The sequence below is a fragment of the Siphateles boraxobius genome, unplaced genomic scaffold (genome assembly GCF_051911475.1).
Source record: "Siphateles boraxobius isolate OS27281-9 unplaced genomic scaffold, OSU_SipBor_1 37, whole genome shotgun sequence".
Lineage (NCBI taxonomy): Eukaryota > Metazoa > Chordata > Actinopteri > Cypriniformes > Leuciscidae > Siphateles > Siphateles boraxobius.
This window is the reverse complement of record NW_027508997.1, coordinates 2,207,968-2,229,444: the sequence shown is the minus strand read 5'-3', so window position 1 is coordinate 2,229,444 and position 21,477 is coordinate 2,207,968. Positions and strand designations below refer to the sequence as shown.

The 21,477-nt window shown below is 39.0% G+C and overlaps 1 protein-coding gene across 1 annotated transcript; it reads right to left on the bottom strand.

Moving 5' to 3' along the window:
• Positions 1-192: 192 nt before the first annotated feature.
• Positions 193-12,881, bottom strand: fam83ha (family with sequence similarity 83 member Ha). Its single transcript, XM_077196950.1, has 6 exons — positions 12,717-12,881; positions 11,086-11,537; positions 8,453-8,617; positions 8,262-8,386; positions 1,633-8,128; positions 193-1,431 (listed from the first exon to the last, which is right to left on the bottom strand). The coding sequence occupies exons 2-6, from the start codon at positions 11,527-11,529 to the stop codon at positions 1,423-1,425; spliced, it is 7,239 nt and encodes a 2,412-aa protein (XP_077053065.1). The 5' UTR covers positions 11,530-11,537; positions 12,717-12,881; the 3' UTR covers positions 193-1,422.
• Between the last annotated feature and the right edge of the window lie 8,596 nt (positions 12,882-21,477).

Genomic DNA, 21,477 nt, shown 5'->3' with positions numbered 1-21,477 from the left:
AAAATAGCGTAATATAATAGTATTAAACGGGAATGATTACATATTAAACAAAAAAAACATTGTGTTAACTTTCCTTTCATCAGAAGATTAATGAACATATATTTCTGTCTGTGTGATAAATCCCTTACCATTGAGCATTTTAGATCAGTACTATTCTTACGAATAGAGGACACAAAACACAAAAGGGCATTATGATATTTGAAGAACATGTTTTGTGTCCTAGTTTTATTTTATTATCATGTCAGTGTAGACCTTACTTTGTTCTAAACATGATTCAAACACACAACCTTTGAAACAAGTGGCAACATGTAACAGACATTATTGGTTCTCTACACACTGATGGGATCCTCCATCAAAAACAGAGGCAGTCTCACTACATTGACAGTTGTTGACGAACAGATTTACAATTTAAATTACAATTTAAACATATCAATATCTCATGCAAATTTCACAATATTGCACATTTCATTTAACTGCACAATAATTTTTTTTCCTCAATTCATACTTTAGTGATTTGTGTTACTGAGAATCTTTTGTATTCACTCTTAACAATGTGTTACCTTGACTCCATTGTGTTTCCATTGTGCATCAACATAAACCAACATAATGTATTTTACATCTTTAAAAATGGACTAAACACTTAAGCATTGGAAGCAATGGAACATCCTTTCCTGTTCTCTGGCCAGAGTATGTGAATGAACAATTTTCTCTTTCTCTGCTCAAAGCATCCTGTGATCATTCCACTCCAGCTCCACTTTGTTCCATGTTTTCTATTTACATTTAATCATTTATCAAACAGTTTTATCCAAAGCGACTTACAAATTAAGAGATTTCAAGTAAACTACATAGAACAATGTGTGCCCAGTCACAGATCCACTATAAAGTTCTTTCAATGTTTGTTTTTAATACCACAAACATCTGGGCACAAGATAATTGTATTAAATGAAGAAGAAGAAAAAACAATACTTGGAGAAAAGTTTCATGCTGTATTGAAACAAGAACACTAGTCTGTTAACATGTTGGAGCAGTATTGGAACGATCTTGAAAACATTCAAAAAACCTGCTCCTTGCTTCTGGCAATAACACGCAACTAACTGTTTGGTAAACAACTCTTATAGATCACAATTTCTGGATACAAAAATCGAATAAGTACAAAAGATTCAGAAATACTTTTCACAGCTATATATAGACACACACAATAGGAAATACCTGCTCTATCGAAAGCTTATTCCACTGATACAGGTTGTGTTCCTGTTTTTTGTCAGGCAGTTCATCTGTTAAGTCTTGCAGGGATTTCCATCCTCTCAATATAGGCAGCAATCTTGGGTATAATCAGTGCAAGTTCACAGTTTTGAGGCAGGACAACAAAATCTCTTCCCTCGTATTGTTCCTTTACTGGAGCCACTCTTCCAATGGTTTAAATTACGAGGCCTGTGAAAACACCAAATACAACTGCCTGAGTAATACAAGTAAATGTAAATTTAAAACATGACTCTTTTGGATATTGTAACAACACTGAACCTACTACAATATTTTCAGAACAATTTAAAAATAAAAGTGCATTCACACACCCACACTCACAAACAATATGACTGAAATTTTTAGGTTTTATGAACAAATGCTACAATGTACCTCAAAACGGCTGTAGACCTTCCTCTCTTTCCTCATTTTCTCCATCTTCTGTATTAACATGTCCCGTTCTTCTGGGGTGGTCTTGGAGGACCAGGGCCTTCCCAAATAATTTGAGAACAGTTTATCTGCAGAGCTAACTTCACCCTCTTTGGCTTTATTGGGTGCAGCAAGAGTCTGCTTGGACTGGGATGATCTGCTTTGGTTCTTTGCTGAAATTTGCTCCAAAAGAACTTTAGTGTCATCTCTAAGGTTGCTGCATGAGATAACATTTGCAGTAGATAACTGATGGGAGGACATGATTGATTTTGGATTCTTTGTAACAGAAGACAGATTTTCTGAATTACTGTGTACAGTCAAATCTGATTTTTCCGACACCTCTACAAAGTTAGTCACAGAGTTTTCCACCTGTGGTGTTGTTTGTTTAGGGTCTAGGGTTGTAGAAAACTCTGTCTGAGTTATCTTGGGCCCTTCAGTTATAGCTAAAGTGTCAAGCCTCTGAGATTGCTCTGTAATCGTCTCATTCTTTTGGCACTCATCTAGTTTTTGGTCATTTAGACAACTAGATTCAATTGGGTTTGATGATATGCTAGATTTTAATTGTTTGATTCTCTGAGTTGAGTTAATTTCAATTGAGTACAGACAAAGCTCTGGTGAATCTTGAGGCTGAGTTGAGCTCACCTCAAATGAATTGAGACTAGTTAAAGCATCACTGTCTGTGTCTTTTACCATAGGAGTTATACATGGTTTGGTCCATGTTTGTGTTTGGTTTAATTCCACTTGGCTGTCACAAGGTGGAACAGTATCAGTTTGAGGAAGCTCAGTTGTGGAACTTAAGTCTATAATGACTGTAATTTGAGATAATCTATTGTCTGCCTGAGTACTGTTAGCATCTGGAATGGGTTTGCTGAAGGCTTCGGATAAATTATCATCTTTTATCTTTTTCTCATTCACACAGTAAGACTCTGTTGCAGTGATGTATTGAAGGGATTCATTTTCTGTTTCAATAGGATGTTTGGAAGTCTCTACCGTCATTTTAGTGGAGTTTTGAGATGATTCACTTTCGGTTACAGTGAGCTGCTGGGACAAATCAGTCTCTTTTGCAATGGGTTGCTGGGAAGAGTCTGTGACTGAAGCAGTGGGCTGCTGGGAAGAGTCTGTGATTGATGCAGTGGGCTGATGGGAAGGGTATGTGACTGTTGCAGTGGGCTGCTGGGAAGAGTCTGTGACTGTTACAGTGGGCAGCTGGGAAGAGTCTGTGACTATTACAGTGGGCTGCTGGGAAGAGTCTGTGACTGTTGCAATGGGATGCTGGGAAGAGTCTGTGACTGTTGCAGTGGGATGCTGGGAAGAGTCTGTGACTGTTGTAGTGGGCTGCTGGGAAGAGTTTGTGACTGTTGCAGTGGGATGCTGGGAAGAGTCTGTGACTGTTGTGGTGGGCTGGTTGGAAGAATCTGACTCTGTTGCAGTCGGCCGCTGGGAATAGTCTGTGACTGTTGCAGTGGGATGCTGGGAAGGGTCTGTTACTGTTGCAGTGGGCTGCTGAAATGAGTTTGTGACTGTTGCAGTGGGATGCTGGGAAGAGTCCGTGATTGTTGCAGTGGGGTGCTGGGAAGAGTCTGTGATTGTTGCAGTGGGCTGCTGGGAAGAGTCTGTGACTGTTGCAGTGGGATGCTGGGAAGAGTCTGTGATTGTTGCAGTGGGCTGCTGGGAAGAGTCTGTGATTGTTGCAGTGGGCTGCTGGGAAGAGTCTGTGACTGTTACAGTGGGCTGCTGGGAAGAGTCTGTGATTGTTACAGTGGGCTGCTGGGAAGAGTCTGTGACTGTTGCAGTGGGATGCTGGGAAGAGTCTGTGACTGTTGTAGTGGGCTGCTGGGAAGAGTTTGTGACTGTTGCAGTGGGATGCTGGGAAGGGTCTGTGACTGTTGCAGTGGGATGCTGGGAAGAGCCTGTGATTGTTGCAGTGGGCTGCTGGGAAGAGTCTGTGATTGTTGCAGTGGGATGCTGGGAAGAGTCTGTGATTTTTGCAGTGGGCTGCTGGGAAGAGTGTGTGACTGTTGTGGTGGGCTGGTTGGAAGAATCTGTGATTGTTGCAGTGGGCTGCTGGGAAGAGTCTGTGATTGTTGCAGTGGGCTGCTGGGAAGAGTCTGTGATTGTTACAGTTGGCTGCTGGGAAGAGTGTGTGACTGTTACAGTGGGCTGCTGGGAAGAGTCTGTGACTGTTGCAGTGGGATGCTGGGAAGAGTCTGTGACTGTTGTAGTGGGCTGCTGGGAAGAGTTTGTGACTGTTGCAGTGGGATGCTGGGAAGGGTCTGTGACTGTTGCAGTGGGATGCTGGGAAGAGTCTGTGACTGTTGTGGTGGGCTGGTTGGAAGAATCTGACTCTGTTGCAGTCGGCTGCTGGGAAGAGTCTGTGACTGTTGCAGTGGGATGCTGGGAAGGGTCTGTGGCTGTTGCAGTGGGCTGCTGAAAAGAGTATGTGACTGTTGCAGTGGGATGCTGGGAAGACTCTGTGATTGTTGCAGTGGGCTGCTGGGAAGAGTCTGTGATTGTTGCAGTGGGATGCTGGGAAGAGTCTGTGATTGTTGCAGTGGGGTGCTGGGAAGAGTCTGTGTCTGTTGCAGTGGGATGCTGGGAAGAGTCTGTGATTTTTGCAGTGGGCTGCTGGGAAGAGTCTGTGATTGTTGCAGTGGGGTGCTGGGAAGAGTCTGTGATTGTTGCAGTGGGCTGCTGAAAAGAGTATGTGACTGTTGCAGTGGGCTGCTGGGAAGAGTCTGTGATTGTTGCAGAGGGGTGCTGGGGAGAGTCTGTGACTGTTGCAGTGGGCTGCTGGGAAGAGTCTGTGATTGTTGCAGTGGGCTGCTGGGAAGAGTCTGTGATTGTTGCAGTGGGCTTCTGAGAGGGGTCTGTCTCTCCTGTTGTGGGCTGCCATATAGAGTGTGTGACTGTTGCAGTGGTCTGCTGGGTAGAGTCTGGGACTGTTGCAGTGGGCTGCTGGGTAGAGTCTGGGACTGTTGCAGTAGGCTGCAGGGAAGAGTCTGTCTCTGTTGCAGTAGGATGTTGATAAAAGCCTGTTTCCAATTCAGATGGTTGTCTGAAAGGTTCTGGGGAAAGTACACATTCTATTGCAATGTGGTTTTGGAGAGTGTGTGCCCCTGATGAAGTTGGCGGTTGGATGGCATCTACAACTGATGCTGTGGACTGCTGAGAAGTGTCTGTCTCCATTCCAATGGGCTTTTGAGAAGAACCTGTCTCTATTACAGAAAGTCGTTTAGGAGACTCTGTGACTGTATCAGTGGACTGCTGGGAAGGGTCTGTGGCTGATGGAGTAGTCTGTTTGAAAGGTTCTGCACCGGTTGCAGTGGGTTTGGGGTAAAGTTCACTTTCTTTTGGAGTGTGGTGTTGGGAAAAGTCTACCACTGATGCAGTGGACAGCTGAGAAAAGTCAATTTTTACTGCAGAGAAGTTTTGGGAAGAATTTGCCCTCATTGCAGGGGGGTGTTTCGAACAGTCTGAAGATGTGGCAATGTACTGTTGGGAAGGTTCATTTCTTGCTGGGTCTGTTCCCATTACAGGGAGTTGTTTGGAGATTTCACTTTCTGCTACATTGGAGTCTTGGGTAAAGTCTTTCGCATTATTAGCAGAGAGTTGAGAGTCTTCCTCTGTTTCAGTAGGCTGTAGGGAGGAGGCTGTTTCATTCGTAGTGGAATGATGTGATGATTCACTTTCTGTTGCAATTGGCTGTTGGAAAGCATCTGCTACTGTTTTAATGGGGAAGTTTTGTGAAGTTTCAATTTCTGTAGCAGTAGGATGCTGAGAAGATTCCTCTCTCAATGCAGTAAGCTGCTGAAAACAGTCTGTCTCTGATGCGGGAGGGTGTTGAGAGGAGTCTCCGTCCTTTGAAGTAGGTTTTTGGGAAGACCCACTTTCCCTCACTAGGGAGGGAACTGTATATATGTGGTCAGGTTTTGAGAATACACTAGTATCTACAATTGCAAGGTTTGGTTTTGAATTAAAATCTAGAGATACATTATCAGAGCATGTGCTAGAAATATTGGGTGAACTCTGTGCAATAGTGGTGCTAAATGGTGACATACACTTTGTCTGTGGTAACTTTAGAGGCAGACAACTCTCTGTCAGAACAGCACGGGAGTGGTCTGTTTCTTTTGGACTGTGAAATTTGATGAGGCCAGATTCTGTTAAGGGAGTATTGAATGCAACAGATTCTACTTGATTTTGCACCTTCAGTGTAGCACTGTCTGTAGAAAGGGAGTTTTTCGAGCAAGGTTCTGATGATGAACTTATGCAAGGATCAGAGGACTTACCAGACAAAGCACAGGAAGGATTTTGAGCAAAAATGTTTAAAATGGGGGATGTCTGATTTTTAGCTATAGATACTGTTCTTACCTCTTCAACAGGTTTTAGAGTTGGATCAGTGTCTTTTTGAATTTGTTTTAAAGTTGACCCAGAATCTTCTGCAAGTTTTTTCTTAAATCTTATTTTTTCAGCATCAGTAGCTCTATGCAGGATGTCTTTATTTGATTCCTCAAATTTGGAGTCTTTACAGGTTTCTTTGATCTCTGGTGCTGGCACAGTGGTATTTTTTGACTTGAGTGTAGTTTCAGGGGTCTTGAAAAAAGGTCCAGCATTTTTATCTGCGTCATTAGTGGAAGGTTTTTCTGATAGAGCAAATTTTTGGGTGGCTTTCACCGGATTGCTCTGAGAAACCTTTGCTGCTGCAAGTTTGCGTTTTGCTGCCAATTCTTTGAAATACCTCAGTCTAGAGTCAGGGTCATTCATATCTATGAAAGAAGATGACTTTTGCAATAGATTAGATGGGCATTCATCCCTTTGGCCTTTTCTTTCAGGAACTGCTGTTTGAAGCTGGTCTTTTTCTTGCAGAGGACAGAGATTTGGGGAGTTTTCAACCTTATCTAAATCAGAATTTTCACCCAATTTGTTCAGTTCATCCTCAGGTTGTGCAGACTCTATGTCAGAGTTATCAAATGTTTTTGACTTTACAAAATCGCTCCACTGAAATGGTTGAAATGGAGAAACAGTCCTCCTTTTGTCCAAAATGTGTGACACACGAGCTAAATGTTTTGAAGCTTCATCCCCATCTTTTTCTCCCACAGTATCTTTTATCTCATCTGACGTATGCAACTCCAAATTTGAACTGAATATCAGTGAGTGTCTCAGTCTGGAACTCCTTTGGAAAGGTCGACTGGGTTTCTTCTTGAGGAAGTCTTCACTAATCCGGTTATTCTCTTTAGGTTTTCTACTCTGCGTCTCCTCCACTTTGTCACCCTCAGTGGTGCAAGAAGACTCTGACGTTGATGTTGGTGTTGTTCTGATATTTATTTGTGATAAGTCTGTTGGATGCTGGATGTCAGGCACAATATAATTATTCTGAATCTGGACAAACAAGGGACTTTCCCTAGGTATCCTGTTAAACTCTCTGTTTCCTGGTCTAATTTCTGGACGTACAGGACCACAAGGAGCTTCCTGTGTAAAACATGGAACATTACCACATGAGCTGGATCCTTCAAGTTCAGCAAAATCTAGTTCTCCTGCATCATCATATGCACTAAGGTATGAGCTGATCCTCCAGTCCCGCATGCCTTGCTTTTGACTCATATCCCGTGGTTTGAGGTTTACATTAAAGAAACGTTTCTGTTCTGGCAGGTTTGGTTGTTTTGGTGAGCTCTGACAGGTATAAGACAGACCCATGTTATGTCTCTTAATATTGGACTGCACAGGTGACAATACATTTCTTGGACCATGTCCTTCCTCCATAGCAGATTGAGACTGCAGGTATCTTTGAACATGGTCATAAGCTCCAGTTGGTTCAGACTCATCTCCCTCATGAGGGTAGCCAGACCCTGTAAACTGATCAATGGGGTGGCCTTGGCCTCTAATCTTCCCATACATGTCATGACCAGATTGAAATTCAGCTCCCTGGTAAATACGTGGCTCCCTTGCAAAGTGACTGCCCTGGAGCACAGCTCCCTCCATGTACTGTTTTCCTCTCATTAGTGGAATGTTTTGAGGTGGCAAGTATTCATAATCATGTATATTTCCATAGCTATTCCTTTTGAAGCCAACCATTTCAGTTGGTCCTCTCATTTGCCTTCCATGCTCTACAGACTGATGGTCCCCTCTATATGGTTGATCAGCATGCAGGTTAATGTGCCTCTGAACAGAAGGATTTGCTTCTGCTGCACTGTGGATGGATTCACTTCTAAAGGGTAAATTAGTACGTTCGGCCGGTTCCATGCCCGTAGTTGGATATTGTCTGTTAAACATGTGGGTCTTTTCTGTGTTGTAGTAGGCTTCAGGTTCCTCAGCATAGCGTGGCATATTTGCCAAATCATTTTCAACAACCAGTGGCTCTGAATGGGCATACAGAATCCGAAACTCTTCATCAAAGGTGGTCACAAGCTGTCCCAGAAACAGATGAGCAAGACAGCGATGTATCTTCTCAAAAGACCACATAAAGCTGCAACACAAAGTGAGAAATTGTATTAACCAACATATTTTATGGACACCTTGGTTAAACAAAACATATACTAAAACACAACATATAAAGTATAGATCTATATAAAACTGTTAAAATATTAAAATGCACTTACCTATAGTTACCACTTAAAACAGCTCTGCAGTCTACTAGTATAAAGCGTTCCATCATTTGACCTTTAAATGTCTTTCCTGCGCGGCAGGAATAGGTACTTCCAGACACAGTTCTTACCCGCATGAACTGCAAGTAAAATGTATATTAATGAATTTGTACTGATTTGTAACAATCAAATAAAATAGTACCTACTTGTATCTCCTCCAGATTCACCCTACAGTTGTTCACCATCGAAACAAAATGTTGAGCATTCAGTTTATCAAGAAGAACATAAACAGCCACACCACGTGTTGCTGCACCAAGGATATCAGCAAAGATGTCAACATCAGTAAACATATCCATCACCACAGCGATAACCTAGAACAAGAAATAAAACTTATATTATCATATATATCAAGTTAAAAAACAACATGCATTGCAATGTCAGAATGAGTTTGTTTTTAATCACAAGAACTTTCACAAGAACATACTTTTAGTATTAATCAACAAATACAACCTTAAAATTACTGTGGTTTTTATTTTTTCAAATGTTTAAGCATTTTTTGAACGGCCTTCATTTCAATTATTTAGAATATTGTATAGATAATTCAAATGGTTTGATTACCATGTGTGCTTGTAAAGTGTCAACATTTCACGTTTCCAGCAGAATAACCAGACATAAATGACAGAGGTGAATATCAGATGAAGTTGGAGGGCAGACACACTGTCTACTTTTATGTTTACTTAGACTTCGGTTTACCACATTGTCAACAATGATGGCACCCAGTCTATTTTATATTAGGCAAAAGTTCAATCATGAAAGAAATTGCCAAATTAAATCACCCCAATAAGAATCTCAACCTGCCTCAAGAGCAAATTTAACATAAGAACATTTTTTAAAAGAAAACAAATCTGCACAATATGCACAGTGGCGGCCTTGTGCATTCAGGGGCCGGTTTCAATAACTAATATGGGGCCCTACTCATATAAAACAAACATAATAGAGCAGAAAAAGCAAGGATTCCTGTTGGTTTGCATCAATGGTATATTATATAAATTATATAAAATTATACAGCGTTTTACGTTGGAATAAGCCTCGCCCTTTCACGGACAACTAATTTGATTAGCGCAATATATTTTCAGCTGTCTGGGCTGACATAAAATAAACAGCTCAAACATCCCCTCAACTTAAATTATTAACAAAAGCAAAGAAGAAAACGTGTCTGACTGACACTGAACCGAACATAAATACAATGATGCGTCCACGCGTCCGTGAACAGCTGAGCTCACCGGGCGGCGGGCGTAGATTTCACCCGAGCCCTTTTTAGAAATCCACCCTTCTTTGTTTGAGTGCTGAGAATGCCCCGATAAGTTCATCTTTGTCCAGCGATTTTGTAATCTCGCCTGGACCAAAGAAAGAGGTCACTTTTGGTAGACTGAATAAAGCGTTTCTTTTGTTGTCCAATATATTTTTCGTTTTTCAGCACCACTGGCATATGTAGGCTACGTTTCATTTTCCTCTTAAAATTCTTTTCCTGCTCAAAATAACATTTTAACTTAACGGCAAAAAATCAAATTTATAAACAAATAAACTACCGGTATTATGCTTCAGATCACTTAAAGGTGCTCTAAGCGATGTCGGGTGACATCACTTCTTGTTGACGTTTAAAGTATTTTCAAACAAAACGAAGGCCAGCTAGACCTTCCCTCCTCCTCATCCGCGCACTAACCCCCCAAACCCTTCTTATCGGCTATTAGCTGGAACAGTTTGTTATGTTTCGTGGTGCGGGTAAGCCCAGTTTGTTTTTGTTGCCGTTTGTGGAACCTGGGCTGTCTGCAGAGACCGTGTTTTTTTACAGTGTGTTCAGGGGACAGGCAGCTAGCGGATAGTGAGGAGATGTTTTGGCCTAAAAAATGTTTTGGCCTAAAAAACGCGTGACATCGCTTTGAGCACCTTGAAGCCGTTCTCGGGGGAGGTAAATGTCGCCATGGTAACCGCAAGTTCGATCAATCAGAGACCTCAGTGTTATGCTTAGGATTGTGGGTAGTGTAGAATTTCCATAGACAGTAAAAGAGTATTTCTCCAGAAGATTGCAAATAAAACACGTTTTTCTTAAAACAATGTTGATTTCATACTGACTTGTGTTTTTTTATAGGAGCAGAAACTTTCGTTTCACAATCTCGTAACTTGTGGTCATTCTACCTCGGATGATTTAGACATTATGGCTGAAAATCAATATCCTATGGAGAAAATGAATTGGATTTTTGCCGGTGTTTTGGGGGCCCCCTTGGAGGGCGGGGCCCGTTTCAATTGAAACGGGTGAAACATAGGTAAGGCCGCCTATGAATATGCATAATACTTTTACAGCGCAGAAGTATACTGTGAATGGCATCACTGCAGGCAAGAGTGCATGTAATAACAATCATTTCATGCCTTCATTCACCGCATCATTTTCATGAAGATACAATACAGATCTTGTGTCAATTTGGCATAAAATCAAATTCTTATATTCAGCACCTTTAGGCAGTTTGAGACAATAAACTTGTATCGCTTCTAACTGAATTAACCGGTAGTTAAAATGTCTAAATTGAAACAAGATCATTTGGTTGCATAATAGCTCGCTTTGTCAAGCTTAGAATGAAAGACCAGCTGTGAAACTAGTGTGACTAGTTTGCCGTTTGTACTATCCTCGTATTTCCTACTTGTGAAAACAGTACCAAAGCAATTAAAACCACTTATTAATGAGGTAAGACATCTACCGTAATACTAAGTCGTATTTACTGACTTCTGTGATGCAGTAATAAGTAAAATTGTATTAGTGCACTTGACAGCATGCAAAACTCACTTGCTGTGCAGTCTTGATCATCCTGCGGACTTGCTCTTTGATACTGGGCATCTCGGGGTCAGACGGGTTCACCAATGTAGTGACCTCAGTTGGTCCAACAGATCTGTATTGCTGTGGCCAGCCCAAGTCCAGGTCCGGAGCATCATGGTCTGAATGTACCGGCCAGTAAGTGTCAGAAGAACCATCTACATCTTCAGCCATGCATCTCCTCTCTAGTTCTGCGGTCTGATGTGGAGCTTGCACCATGCATCTGATATACTCAATCTCTGAACGGGATAAGAAATCAACCACATCTACTTCCTGAAGAAACCCATAGTAGCCACCCAAGTCAGTGTCAACCAGGGCGTCAATAGCCATTCGGTATTCCTCACGGTAGTGAGGGGCCAGGTAGTTGGGGTCCAGGGGGTTGTCCCCAGTAGAGGAGCACTGGGAACGATGAGCCATATTTACACCTGGACCAGTGGAGTTAAGAGATTAATTATCATCATAAAAAAGGTAATGCACATTAATTCCACATGAGGGCAACCTCTCTGCCCCCCACCCCTACATGAGAAGTTCATAGATTATTGTGATGCACATATTTTTGAATAAACAAACAAATTAGTGGGTAGAGCCAAAATTTCAGCCCAATTTAATTTTAATAAATTAAATTTAAAAAATACAGTTGCAAATGCAAACATGTAGGACTTAACCCAATATCTATTACAACGGAGAACATTTTTTTCTATGAGTTTTTAAATGTTTTGACAGAATGTATGATACTAACATGAATGTAGCAAAAAAGAGCCAGAAATCTAACATTATATTTATACCTGAAAACTACATAAATTATAGTAAGACAAGTCATAATATCATGATTCTGTACTAATCCACCAACAAATTTTGTCTTATGTTTAGAAATAACTTAAAATGTTCATAAAATAAAATTCATAATAACATAAAATATTATTCATTATTATAATGTAATTTATGTTAGTAATAACCACCACTGATCCATATGTAGGCCTATATATAGATCAGTGGTAATAACGGTAATAAATTAAGCTTAGGCCTATTTGTGTGTCCCTGGAACAACTAAGCTCTAAAGGGTGAATAACAATATGTATATTAAAACAGAAAAAAAAAATACATAAACGAACACCGCATAAGTTTCTTTCAATCCACATAGGCTTATTCAAGTAGTCTTAGTTAAAATGTAAAGTAAAACAATCTTATTAAAAGTAAATTATAATCTAAACCAAATACAATTGTAATAGTTTCAAGCAGCCAAGTAGAAAAAGCACGAATTGTGCGTTATAATCAGTCAGCCACTGAAATGAATCTGAATAGATCGAGTATCTCACATCTGCTTCAACAAACTCTGGGTGTGTCGCGACAACAGAGAGCCCACCAAGTAGGGATTAAAATGACAAATCTTTCTCTTGTATTTATATAAAGACAAATCGCTATTGTTAACTTCATCACAAACATGTTTTCTTTTCTATGAGGATCGACGCCACCCCGTTAGATTTTGACGTCGCAAATCGTGAAGCTCTCAAGTTTCGCAAATTTACTGCCAAGCAAAAAAAGTAAAGATTATGAAACCTAATGACGCGTTAAAGTTTCCTCACATGCATTTAAAGTCGACTTACCAATTTAAATCGCAATTTTCCTTGATTCCCTGTGTGAAATCCCTTCATCGACTTCATAAGACCGTCATGACGAACGACAGACGCTTAACTTTCACTCCAGTTGAAGAGGAAAACACACATCACGGCCAACACACACACACACGCACACACAGGCAAAACCTGTTTGTGTTCGCCCGCAACTGAAGGGAATTGTCTATTCCTGCTCAAAATAAGCGCTTTTTCAATTATTCCAAAAGACAGTTCAATTAGGCTGCATACGTTTCAGAGTGAAAGTTGATACGCAGATTTCATGACAGGATTGATTCCATAACATTATTGATTTGATTTCCATATAGGTTATGTAAGTTAATAATTCTCAGTCATAGTCAATCTTTAACTATAAACACATGGTCCTGATAACATAGACTTGATTGGAGCTCAATTGCTCATACATTTGAGAATGTGTGTTTGTTGAACATAGCCTATACAGTCAGAGGTTACTGGAAAACTCCCAATCAGTAAAAACACTGATCTACTGCCACTGGCTACTTAACACTCTTAATTTAACTCTTGGACTAATTCAATAGCAAACAATTCATGTTTCAGTTTAAAAGTAGGTCTGAATTGTGGAAATCCCTTCCACTTCCTTAACTGGACTGTGGAAGGTGACTTAGCCTACTTAGACAATACCATATTTACAACTGCTAAGAACATTATGTATGTCCAGTAGACCTATATCATCTGTCATCATTGAATAACCAATAGATTTTCCTTTGTATAAGACCATTTTTATGTGTTCAATCCAAGTACAGATAAAATAATGGGGTCACATGAGCCTGTGTGAACTTGTTTGGCTGGAACAGAGTAACTTCTGTAAAGAAAGAATGGTTGGGGGGGGGGGAAAGTATATGTGAACAAAACTGATTAGTTTTTCTCAAAATAAAAGTATGAATAATTATACATAACACATTTTCTTGAAATAAAAACAGTTGAAAGTGAGAGGACTTTGAACTTAACTCAACAGTCAGTGATCACTATTAGTCTGCTAAACATTTTCCTTGTAATGCAATGCAAAGTTCCCCTTTGTGTTATAAAGAATATAACCACATTCTGTGGAAGGCGAATTCATTCTGTCATTTGAACGACCGGTTGACTTCCTGATTCTATGAAACCACTCCCTCAGAAACAGCCAATCAGCTCAGATCGGTTAGTTGGGCTGGTGTTTTGCTATTGGCTAAACTGCGTAACGATTGTAATTTTCAGGAACATAATCAAACATAAATTTTAGCCATTGTTGAGGAACTACAGCGTCTGTAGGAAGCCGAACACAGAAGACCTGACAGCTGCGTGAAAATAACACACTTTCGATGGCTACTGCTCTCCACTATAACTCATCCTCTTCGACAAAGCCGCAGAAATATGGCCGTGCCCCCTTTTTTTGCATATTCCGGAGGGAAGGTTGATGTAAATTTATGGGTTGGTTACATATAAAACGCGGGAAGTATCTTGTTGTAGTCCCATTCGAGTCGTTTTTGTAGGCATTAAACTTCCTGATTTTTAAAAGACGATATCTCTGCTTACGTTGAACTTTCAGCCCAGCAACTTTGCAGATACTGTTCATGCACCAACAGCAACATTATACACTATTTAAAATGAAAAAAGGGAAATCGCAATCAACCACCCCTTTAAAAAAAAAACACACTATAAAACCTACAACACTTGTGCTACTTATCAAAAGAGACCAATACTTTATTTAGAGGTTGCATTCAAAATCCTGTTGGTTCAAACATCTGAAGGGACTTTTGCTGAATGAACATGACGTTTCTGCCTGTTTGACATATATATATATATATATATATATATATATATATATATATATATATATATATATATATATATATATGAAAGCATAATGGTCTAAGATAACATACACATAGTGCTATTGTTATTATCTTGTTTGCAGAGTTTCAGTATAATGCATGACCTTTATGTACATGCCAACGTCGACCTGGACAACAGAGACAACACCTGAAATCAGATCAGAGATCATCGGCCGTTTCTACGGCATGCAGAAGGTCTGTGGTTTTTCTCCTTTTAAAAGTTTAACCTTAGCCGCTGAAGTACGATTAGTCCCACTGCCTGAAGCAGAACCTCCGCTCTCTTACACCAAGTGCTTCACAACAAATTGCTTGGACATTTTTCAAAACTCATTGTCAAATATACCTCTATTGATATAACATCTATATGTTTGACAGCTCACCAAACTTTAATAAGGCTATGTATTGATGTATAGTCCGCACACAATCACCTCGGGCTTACATTAATCAGAAAGTAAGCGCTGTATATTCAATGTTTGTAAAGAACCAAAGGCTTGTGTTCTGTCATTGTGTTATGAATTCATGTTTCCCTTCCAAAGAAAAAGAAGAACTTGGCTACCGGAGGGCCACAGGATATGATGTAATTTCTCAAGTGCATGCCTGAACAATCCTGCATTGTTTCAACAGACACCGCCTAAAGCACATATTGCAAGCAGTGTTAAGACTGAAGATGTACGTGACCTCATACCTAAAAACATTCCATGTACAAAAGTCATTTTCAAATCTCTTCACTGCTAATACGCATACATGCTCCTCACAGAACTTTAAAACCCTATGAAATGAAATGTCTCGACAAGCACAGTTTTTTTGTGCTGACATGTAAAGGATATATCAAAGAAGGCATCACCCTTTTATTGTTAAATAATCAATAGCCATTAGTTGAGTTATTTCAATGCTACTTTGTTGCAAGTCACAACACAGGAAAGTGTTTTTGGAAGGTGAGGCATTCTTATCTTAAAGAACATTCGATTGGACAAAATATGGCTATATGCTAAATGCCAAGGGGTCAAGGTTTGGCTATTTAGCATGGGATAGTTGGATCTTAGAAGGGACAAGCCACATATATTGCTAACATTTCATTATATTATTATTATAAGTTTTATAGAGTCCAAATCATTTTTGAAGGGCTCTTAAAGGGATGGTACAACCTTGTTCCAAGTGGATTTTTTTTTTTTTAAATCGATGTTTTATTTAACGAAATTCATGACCTCGGCCATTGGTCTTCTGGTCTTTCGCGAGAATCTGTCAGTGCCGCAGCACACCGACTCACCCAGAACAGCACACAAGTTGTGAGAAATCAAGATTTACAAAAACACAACATGAAATACAACAAACTTCTTCTCTGGGGTGAATATATCCGTTGTGTTTGTTGTAACAAGAAGTTATCGCGTTCACATCCGTCAACTGCCATTCTGACTGTCATCAGACAAACAGAGTTTCAGTCTGGTGATATTTGACTCCGTGAAGAAAGTACACAGATACTTTTTTGAGATTTCTAGACATTGTGTTTCATGTTGTGTTTTTGTTAATCTTGATTTCTCACAATGTGTGTGCTTTTCTGGGCGGGACGGAGTGAACGGAGTGAACTCTATCGCTAATAGAGTCTCATGAACAGACATGCATGCTTCTCTGCAGGAAGACCAATGGCCAAGTTCAGTAATTTCGTTTTGTTTTTCACTAAACCCTGTGTTATACCCACAGAACACTTACGGTTGTAGTCAGAATTAATGGCACCCCTGGTAAATATGATCCAAAAATGTCTGTAAAAAATATTATGAAAAATTTTTTTTCTCCAAAACACGTTCGCCATAATTATTGGCACCCCTAGAATTTTTTACGAGTAAAATATCTCTGAAGTATATTCCCATTAATATTTACCTTTTTTTAGCACACCAGGGTGACTAGGAACATGAATTTGTCTAGCTATGTCACATGAGTTTAAATATGAGGAAACACAAAGGCTAAATTCCCTTAATCTCACAATGAACCAAAGAATATAGTTCTAATGTGCATCAAAAGATTGTTGAGCATCACAAAATAGAAAGTGGCTGTAAGAAAATAGCTAAAGAATTGAAAATCCCCATTTTGACCATCAGGGCATTAATTAAGAAGTTCCAATCAACTAAAGATGTTACGAATCTGCCAGGTAGAGGAAGTGTGTCTATATTGCCTTAATGCACGGTGAGGAGGAAGGTTTGAGTGGCCAAAGACTCTCCATGGATCACAGATTGAGAATTGCAGAGATTAGTTGAGTCTTGGGGGTCAGAAAGCCTAAAAATATATACATCAAACAACCGCTATATCACCACTTGTTGTTTGGGAGGATTTCAAGAAAAATCCTCCTCGCTCCTCCAAAAATAAACTCCAGCATATTCAGTTGTCAGACATGACTGGAACTTCAGAAGGGACCAGATTCTATGGTCAGATGAAACAAAAAAGGGATATTTGGCAGCAAACCCACCAGATGTGTATAAAAAAAATAAAAAGTACCCCATGCCTACAGTTAAATATACTTTTGGATCTTATATGTTGTGGGCCTATTTTTTTGCTGGAGGTCCTGGACATCTTGTTCAGATACATGGTATTATGGATTCTAGCAAATACCAACAAATAAAAAATCAAAACCTGACGGCCTCTGCTAGAAATGCTATTATGGGCCATGGTTGGATCTGCCATCAGGACAACAGTCCAAAACAAACACCAGAATCAACACAAAAATGGGTAACTGAGCACAAAATGAAACTTCTGCCATGACCGTCCCAGTCCCCTAAACTGAACCCTATAGAAAATGACTGGGCTGAACTGAAGAGAAGAAGCGCCAACATGAACTTGTGAATCTGAAGGATCTGGAGAGATTCTGTATGGAGGAATGGTCTCTGATCTCTTATCAGGTGTTCTCCAAACTCATCAGGCATTATAGAAGAAAAATCACAGCTGTTATCTTGGCAAAAGGAGATTGCAAAAAGTATTTAATAACAGGGAGCCAATAATTATGGCCAGCGTGTTTTGGAGAAAAGCATTTATTTCACAATGTGATTTACCCCCACACTTTCAATTCGTTTAGCCTATGTACTATGCTAATTTTTTGAATGAAAGATCAAAAAGATAAACAATGCAGATTTATTTTTTTGATCATATTTACCAGGGGTGAAATTAATTCTGACCACAACTGTATGTAAGGCACATGACGCATGGGATCATACTGTCATTCTTTTTTAAAAAGCTTGATCCTGGTCGCACTGCAATTATATGGACGAGCTCAAGCGCGTCATTTTTTTTTAATTCTCCTTTTGTGGTCCATAAAAGAAAGAATGGCATACTTGAACGTTTGCATGCACAAACGACGCATAAACGTCATTATCTCAAAACTACAAACTTTTACATACATGCTGCTGACATATTATTGTAGCAGAGTTTGTGCTGAATACAGTGTAATCAGACTTTAGCTATGAAAATGTTATAAGCAACAGAAATAAGCACAAATGTCAGAACACCTCCAGGGCCCAAAAACACCTCAGACCTCAGAGGGTTAAAAAGAGCTGAGGGACTTTATTAGCAGCATTAATCTTTATATGAGGCTAATGTCATCATATTTTTGGTCTTTCTACGACTATCAGCAAGCCATTTTTATTTTTTATGCTATTTTTTAACTAAACTTTATATAAAGATAATTCTCAACTTGATATAACAAAATAATTTGATAAAATATTTTATATATATGATATGTGTGTAAACTTGCATAAATGGGTATTGCATATTAACGTGTTATTGGGGTGAGCTTTTTGTCAACATGTAATAAAAAAAGACAAATTCTTTGAAAATGATTCAGATTTAAATGATAATTACGAAATAGTATCTTTATTCCATAAGAGCGCTAAATTCAGTCATTCAGTCAATGTCAGTCACTTTTAAAGAGTTGTCAATTTGTCATGGTCAAACCTCCAAACATTTGGCCAGAGGTGTAAAGAGTACCTGAAAACCATACAGATACCTTGCAGCAAAAATGATTAAAAGTTACCACTTTCAATATGGCTTGAGTAATGTGATTTTAACAGTAATTAAGTCGTACTGAATATAGGCTCAAAGATGCACTAGTCCTCAACACCTAAGAGACATGCCAGGGAAAAACAAGAAACAAGCAGCATATATTTATTTTCTAAAATTGAAATAAAACTGAACACCTCAAAGGGTTCACACAATAGCCTCCTAAACATCCACATGCACTAAAGTCTCTGTTAAGCTCAAGTGCTCAGAAAGGGAATTAGTAAACCCATATCCTTCAAAAAGTTCTCTTCAAAATAACGATCAATTAAATGGTCCTCGGTCCGTTCGCCGTGGGGCTTGCTGTGGTCACACCGGTTGCACTGGCCTAAGTAATTCACTACCTGCTAATTCACTCGAATTCATGCAAAGTAGCCTTGTTGACAAGATTAGGTGAGTACAAAACACACAAAATAGTACAGTACGTTCAATGCCTTGTAGATGATACTTTTTTTTTTAAATACACTGCTGCAGAAAAAGTTAGGTGCCATATAAGTAATTGCATTATTTATCACAAATGTATTGGAGTAAAGAGTCCATTTACTTGCCCAAAAATATAGTCAAGTAAAGAGTAAAAGTTGCTAGTAAAAGCCAAAAAAAAAACCGAAGGACAGTAACTAATTAGATTTACTAAAAACACTTTACACACTGCATTTGATATCTCTGAAAAGCCCTGAATGTACTCCTTACATCCAGTACCGTATATTAAACAGTACTGTGACATTATAGTCTCAGAGAAATTTGCTAAAATATAATGTCTTCTACAGAGGACAAAATTCTAGGCTGGGTCTCAGGAGGAAAACCTGGGGGTCATGATGGCCAAATGACATTTTTGCAATTGAATTAACAGATTAAATGTTAAAACATTGAATCTGACAATTACGTTTTCAAACAGTGTGAAAGGAAACACAACCCAGATGCATGCGTCTGTCACATTTCACATAAAATAACACTTGTGTAAAGATCATTGAATATACTTCTATCTCATCTCTTTATCTCCCAGGTACATGTAGAGTTTGTGCATGTGGTGTACAGGTGAATAAAGGTAGGTGGGACGCTCAGGTTTTTGTATATTTCCTCTTTTTCCCTCTGTATTTCCCTCTTTAGCTCTTTAGCAGAACGGTACTGTGTGAAGGGCTAAGCCATATAACAACTTTTAAAATAATTCAAGTGACAAATTACCAGAAAGTGTCCCACTTTACCCATGAATACTACACATATACATAGGTTACACAAACCTCAATAGAAGTTTCCTATAAAAGGGTGAAAGCAGAGAGACACAGATTGACAGACGAGAACGGCATGTGACACGGCATTCCCCTTCTCAGGTTATACGGCTTCATCAATCTTCATACCGTGTGTACACAAATCCAGGTTGCTTGAAGCACCGGTTATAGAAATATGCATGTATGAATAGTCTAAACAAGTGTTGACTGAATATGAGCTGGTTGCAACTGAACTACTTGGGACACAATACAAATTGTCATGGAAACGGGAAAATATGAGGTAGGTATTGATTTATAACTGATTTTCTGCAACTCATTTGGGGAGCCAGTTCAGAGATTTGATAAAATGCTCCAAGTTACAAAAAAAAAATGTAGGCTATAGTTTAGTCCTTGCGGAAACAGACGTGAGCAGAAAATCTAGTTTGCAGGTTGAGCTTTCAAGAAATCATGTGAGAGAGACCTGACAGGAAATGTTGTGCAAATAATTTCTTGTTTAGTGTTGATCAGACCTGTTCATTCAACAGGCCTGTAAAATGATTCAGTGTGCTGCTGAATTCAGTCCAGCATACATACAGCAAACATGATGCTTAAGTAGAAAGATTTACAGCTCAACCCAGAGGGGAAGGAAGCTGGTTTCAGGTTACTTTAATTTGCTTTCAAAATATGAAAGAACAAAGAAACAAAATTCCTCACATACTGACATGCAAGCAAGCAAGCAAGCAAGCGAGAAAAGACATATTTGTCCAACCACAGAAAGACTGTGGAGCTCAACCAGAGTTTCAGAACCAGATGAAGGGTGGAAACACTGGATGTGTAGCTCTTTATCCATTTCTCAGGAACTGATCTCTGTAATTGACGTAAGGACAATGAAGAGACTACATATTTAAAGGGATAGCTCACCCAAAAACAATAATCTTACCTTCACGTTGTTCTTTCTTCTGTGGAAAAGGTATATTTTATGTATTCAATCTTGGTCTGTTTGTCCCAACTATCACATGGCTTCTTTTATGATGCTTTTTCGTAATTTTGGAGCTTGTGAGCTCTAGTACTTGTTAACTTCCATTATATAAAAATAGATCAAAAAGCCTTTAAAATATATTTACTGTATGTTCCACAGAGGAATGCAAGTCATGTGAGTTTGGAATGACATGACGATTAGTAAATGATGCATTGAATGAATGAATCATTTTTCAAATTTATGCTTGCTACTTAAAAGTAAATGTTATAAGAACCAACAAAACGTTTAGGCTACTTTTAACACAGTACAGTAGTGGCCGAAAGTGATGTCCGGAGGGGATGTATCAGGAAAATATTTACATTTTTTAAAAACCTTTTAAATGTGAAGGAAGAACAAAATACTAAATTTGGTTAAGGTATTTATCTGCCAAAATTATCTGGCAAAAAATGCAAAAAATACAATTACAGTGTTAATTTACTATGCAAAAAAATGCATAAAAAACAAAAAGCTCACTGACATACATTGACGACAACATAATCAGTTATTAATATTTCATTGGATCTCTAAAGATATTAAATATCTGAAATAGTCAAAAAATATGTCTGCACAATTTGGTATGTTTAATTGTGTTATCACAAATAAAACAATTGATTCAAAGAATAACTACGCAATATGCTTAC

Excerpts from the sequence above, each read along its gene's own strand:
- fam83ha (XM_077196950.1), bottom strand. The coding sequence starts at position 11,529 with ATGGCTCATCGTTCCCAGTGCTCCTCTACTGGGGACAACCCCCTGGAC. Across the intron at positions 8,618-11,085 it reads TGATCAAGACTGCACAGCAA|GTTATCGCTGTGGTGATGGA; the intron begins GTGAGTTTTGCA and ends TTCTTGTTCTAG. Across the intron at positions 8,387-8,452 it reads TGAATCTGGAGGAGATACAA|TTCATGCGGGTAAGAACTGT; the intron begins GTAGGTACTATT and ends TTTTACTTGCAG.